A 5,674-nucleotide genomic window follows, 5' to 3' on the forward strand; every position below is an offset into this window, starting at 1 on the left:
GAAGAGGACTTAAAGATTTTGAATTTTTTTTTTCTATGATATTTATAATGGTGAATCCTGATGTATGAGTAATTAAAAATCAAGTGGTTTGGGATTTGAATAAATCAAATACTAATTTTCTTCAAATCAAGTGGTATGCCTTCAAAGAAGGCCTGAGATCATGGAAAATAAAATTGGTTTTTTTAATTTTTTATTCTTGAAAATGGCCATTGAAGCTCTAAGAATTTGAAAATGGTCATGGAAAATAAATCAAGTTTTTTTAATTTTTTATTCTTGTCTGCAACCAATAATTAATTGATTCTTTCTTTGGGAAGCTTTTGAGGCCAAATTCAAGTTTTCATATGCTAAAATTTACCTCTAATTTGAGTGCCAAAAACTGATTTGGGGATTAAACTTGAATTAAAATGACGGAATCATATAAGAGGGATGAAGAAGGTACAACTTTGATAGAAAAGAGAACTTAGAATCAGGAACGAAGAAGAGAGAAAGACGAAGAGAGAAGGACGGATGTGAGAGGAAAACTACAATTGATTCATAACCACATGATTTATTACGAACCGCTAGGATTAGCCAGTCCGCAGGCTCCGCATGTAAGAGTCCAGAGAAGATCTGAGTTCATGGTAGAGGAAGATGAGACGAGATTTCTTCAATTTTCCTTTTATTTCTTTTTAATTGTTTGATGTAAGATTTAAATTTTTTAATTTTACTTATTTATAAATGATTTTTTATTTTTTAAAGTAATTAATAATGAGGGCAAATTGGTCCTAAGGAGGTTATAGGAAAGTGAACTAAAATCTTAAGGGTGTCAGTGTTATATTTCAAACATGAAGATAAGTTTTGCAAAAACACGATAAACTTGAGGGGTATTAGCGTAATAATCCTTTTAGAGGACTAAATATTTAGGTTTGGGTCCAAGGGTTGGAGTTGATCTATTAGTTTTGGATTTTTCAAACTTTTTACAATGATAATTTATGGATAATGAATTAAAATACAAACGGTTCAGTTTCTTGAAAAAAGTTATGAAATAAGAGCTACAAAATTTATGTCTAAATGTTACTCATGGTACACAAATATACACGCATGTTCCTCATTGTCTCTGCCTAAACACGTGCACAACCACCACAAATCTACCAGACTAGAAGGCTACAAACTGTCATTCTAAACAATAACTTTATGCAAAGATAGCCATCACTCATTTCTCTGCCCTTGACCCTTAGAAAATCCTTCACGCCTAAATATTGCTTGTCTTAAAACATCAGTGCGGATAGCAACGGCTTTAACGGTAAGTAATCTTTTTTTTTTTTTTAATTTTTTTTATAGCAATATAAATTCATATAAAGAGCAAAAGAACACTTCTTTAAAGCTGACTATTTTATTATGGAAGAAAAATTTACATGAAATGAGTTAATCTTATATAAAATACTCGTTAAGTTTTATAATATATTATAACACGTATATTTCTCTCCTTATAACAATATATTATTTAGGGAGGGAACGAAGTCGTGTGTTTCTCATGCCACCACGAATAATTGAAAATAGTTTTTTTTTTAATTTTTTATGAAACAATAATTGAAAATAGTTTATTCATCTCACTTTTCTCCCACTATGCAGCCACCTAATCCTGCTGAATACTTCCAGGCTTCCGGCCACACTAATGTAACAACTTGATATGATACACCACCCTCTACCAGACTACCACAAACAATTTGAAACCCAAAAAACAAAATGAAATTTACTGGAGGCTTGCTCTATTTCTTGTCGCTCTCGGTTATCTTATTGTCTACTGCTTTAGTTGCAGCTCAGAGTTTCAAACTAGATGAAGAAGAAATCCAGAAATCTCAGTTCCCAGATGGCTTCTTGTTTGGAGCAAGCACTTCATCTTATCAGGTACCCCTCTTCTTCTTGTAGTTATTTTTTCTCTTTGCTCTGCAACTATATATCTGAATGTTAAATTCGCTATTCAATTTCAATGTGATAATTAAGATTGAAGGTGCTTATCATGAAGATGGAAAGAGCCTAAGCAACTGGGATGTTTATACTCACATTCCAGGTAATTAAACAAGAAAATTAGATGGTAATTAGTTGCTACTCTTAATTTTGATATTCACCAAATTAATGTCTTTATATGTATAAAGCACTTCAGGAAAAATAGAGGACAATGAGACTGGAGATGTTGCAGATGACCACTACCATCGCTACTTGGTATTCACCAAACGTAATCAAACACAAAAACGTAATTATAACCAGATTTATGACTTTTCGAAACTTATGTATGTACTTATGTATGTATAGGAGGACATTGAGTTGATACATTCTCTGGGGATGAATGCATATCGGTTCTCCATTTCATGGGCTAGAATTCTACCTGGTATGTTGTTTTTATATCGTCTTTGTCTTAATTTGGATTATTCTGGTTAGTTTTGTGCTTCATACTTTTATTTGGTTGTATTAATCTGGGTTGCTTTATTACAAATGATTTGATCTTGAGCCAATTATAGACGGCAAACTCGGCAAAATCAATCCAAGAGGGATCGTATTTTATAATAAACTTATTGACCATCTTGTGAGCAAAGGTACCTAGCTAATTTTATCTTAAATATAAATTCCAAAAAAATAAAATAAAATTGACACTAATGATTTGGAACTTGGATACACATTGCAGGAATAGAGCCATTTGTGACACTTAACCACAATGACATGCCCTATTTACTAGATGCAAGAGATAGGGGTTGGCTTAGTCCACTCTTACGGTACACCATGCTTACTGACCATCTCATTTTAGTTCCATTTATACAACTGATTTAGTATGGTTATTAGTAAATGTAGTCCAAATGGCAGCACTCATTTGTGTCATTACTGCGACAATTAAGCTTATACTCGTTATTAAGGTTTTATTAATTTCATTGTTGTAGGGAAGAATTTGCACATTTTGCCTCCATATGCTTCAAGAGCTTTGGGGACAGGGTGAAACACTGGATTACCGTCAATGAAGCCAACATGCTGGTTGATTTTACTTACATACAAGGAGTATACCCACCTGCTCGTTGCACGCCCCCTTTTGGGAATTGTTCAAGTGGCAATTCTGATGTAGAGCCTCTCATTGCAATGCACAACATTTTAATAGCTCATGCCATGGCAGTTGACACATATCGGAGGCTTTTTCAGGTATGTAAGTATTGCATATAACATGTTCATACTCATGGCCTTAATTAGCTAGCCAAAGTTGAAAAAAAAAATATTACTACAAATTGAAACAGCCAAAACAACATGGGTTTGTCGGAATTATTACACATTGTCACTGGTATGAACCTCTTCGAGACGATGAAAGGGACCTGCATGCTGTTGATAGAGTCTTAGCTTTCAATGCGGCCTGGTAAGTTATTCTTTTTTCGTTTACCAATTTGCTTAATTATCTGATGCAAGAAAATGTACGATATAGTCAGTATCCAATTCTAATTTCTGTGCAAGGACTTTCGCCACATTAACATCTGCTGAATCCCCAATTGGTCAGCTTCTTATTTTTGCTCGCATATATAATTGGAAATCTTTCGGCGGTTGACAATTTGACATTTTCTGTTAATATATTGCATATTAATCATAGCATAATAGTAATGTGTAATAATTAAGGGAATTGGATCCTCTCCGAGGCAATGCCTCGGGATCCTACTGACCGGACAACATGGGCCGTTGGATTTTGATCCAACGGCTACAAACAGGGTTGTCTCTCTAAAAGTTATATAATTGTAGCCGTTGGATCAAAATCCAACGGCCCATGTTGTCCGGTCAGTAGGATCCCAAGGCTTTGCCTTGGAGAGGATCCAATTCCATAATTAAGAGTATAAAAATAGCATAAATATGCTAGAATGGATGACTAAATTTTTCTTCCCAAAAAGGGTGTTGGATCCTTTAGTGTATGGAGAATACCCCGCTGAAATGCGCCAATGCCCTCGCTTGGAAATGCCAAGGTTCTCCCCCAAAGAAAAAGAGCTGTTAAGAGGCAGCATAGATTTCATCGGACTCAACCACTATACAACACTATATGCCAAGGACTGTTTCCACTCCCCTTGCCCCTCAGGCGGAGACCATGCCATTAGAGGCTACGTCAACACAACCGGCTATCGGGATGGCACTGCGATTGGAGAACCGGTATATAAAACATTTAGTATTAATTAGTACACCGTCAATTTTTGTTTGATTATTGGTCCAAATTGGTACGTTAACAAGCTCATCTTGTTTTGTCTTTCCTAGACTGGAGTCGCTAGGTTTTTTGTTGTTCCAAGAGGCATGGAGAAGATTATAGACTATCTTAAGCGAAGATACAATAACCTGCCCATGTTTGTTACTGAAAATGGTAAGTGAATGGCCACACCTTGGTTGCTTTAATTGATGGAAAGCAGGTCGCTTAGAGTCATTTTTTTTTCCTCCACATGTGACAGGATACTCCTCACCGACACCCCAGAATGAACGACAAGACCGGAATCGGATCAAGTTTCACAAAGGCTACCTTGCTTTTTTAGCCAAAGCAATAAGGTGAGCCAATGAGTTACCCTCCGATAACAATGATAAGGCGTTGAGTTATCTCCAATGCATTGGAAAATTTAGAGTCAAATGAATTTAACAAGCTGAATTTGACTCAATCCCTCTCTAATGCGCAAAAATATTTAATAGTTCAAAAAAAAAAAAAAAAAATCTAACATATATATACATATATATGAAATCAAACCCACTTAATTTCATTTTTCTTTTGTCCTTCTAAAATTTCTAACGAACTATCTGTACAATTTTCTGATTTTTTGTTTGTTTTTATTTCACAGGAATGGTGCTGATGTACGTGGCTATTTCATTTGGAGCTTGATGGATAATTTTGAATGGCTTGGTGGGTATGAAACAAAATTTGGTATAGTTTATGTTGATCGTAATAAAACGCTGGAGCGAACTCCAAAGCTTTCTGCAAGGTGGTTTAGTAGTTTCATCAGAAACAATAGTCACAACGAGGAGGAAATTAGTGCAGCTTCTTCAGGTCACTCCAACAAAAATACACTATTTAGCCAATTGCAACCGAAAGTTGCTGAAATGTAGTTAATACCAAATGTGCTTACTTTACCTTAATTTGCTGCTCACGCTTTGCATGTTTCTCTTTTCTATTCGGAGGCATGGATATTGATTATTTCTTTAAATAAATGTTATAATTAAGGGTTGTATTCAATTAAAATTTTATATGATTTTGAAGGAGTTATAAATTTAATGGAGTTCCATAGTCTCCATATGAATTATAGATGGATTCAATAATAAGGGGAAGATGCCTGATTTTCTAAAGCCTAGAAACCGTTGTAATATCTCTCTAAATTCATTAGTCCTAGATATTTTAAAATACTTTAAAATCAAATTCTAATTAAATACATATGGAGTTGTATGAATTACTTTGAAATCCGGAATGAATACACTCAGATTTTTATAGAGTTTTATAAACTATTTTAAAATCACGATTAAATACCCAAGAATTTTTGTGAATTCATTTAAAATCTTGATTGAATACATATAGATTTGTAAACTCTTTTAAATTCATTTAAACTCTTTTGTCAAACAATAGATTTGACAAATTAAAAATGTTAGATTCGAGAGCTGATTAGGTTTGAACTCACATTCTGGTGCAAGGACAATGCTCATCTCCACT

The 5,674-nt window shown here is 34.3% G+C and overlaps 1 protein-coding gene across 3 annotated transcripts; it reads left to right on the top strand.

Annotated features, from left to right (window-relative positions):
- Positions 1-1,191: 1,191 nt before the first annotated feature.
- On the top strand, positions 1,192-5,222 carry LOC137742664 (beta-glucosidase 18). Of its 3 annotated transcripts, XM_068482587.2 has the most exons (13): positions 1,193-1,282; positions 1,612-1,887; positions 1,984-2,050; positions 2,144-2,202; positions 2,293-2,368; positions 2,499-2,573; positions 2,663-2,750; positions 2,913-3,165; positions 3,258-3,373; positions 3,894-4,146; positions 4,249-4,351; positions 4,437-4,530; positions 4,815-5,222. In XM_068482587.2, the coding sequence occupies exons 2-13, from the start codon at positions 1,726-1,728 to the stop codon at positions 5,077-5,079; spliced, it is 1,611 nt and encodes a 536-aa protein (XP_068338688.2). In that variant the 5' UTR covers positions 1,193-1,282; positions 1,612-1,725; the 3' UTR covers positions 5,080-5,222. The 3 variants fall into 3 exon arrangements, with proteins under 3 accessions (XP_088536271.1, XP_068338688.2, XP_068338689.2); XM_088680145.1 differs by lacking the exons at positions 1,984-2,050; positions 2,144-2,202 and having other exon boundaries at positions 1,192-1,282; XM_068482588.2 differs by lacking the exons at positions 1,193-1,282; positions 1,612-1,887 and having other exon boundaries at positions 2,136-2,202.
- Positions 5,223-5,674: the final 452 nt, after the last annotated feature.

Source organism: Pyrus communis, chromosome 11 (assembly GCF_041283825.1).
Source record: "Pyrus communis isolate YQ-2024b chromosome 11, ASM4128382v1, whole genome shotgun sequence".
NCBI classification, from domain to species: domain Eukaryota; kingdom Viridiplantae; phylum Streptophyta; class Magnoliopsida; order Rosales; family Rosaceae; genus Pyrus; species Pyrus communis.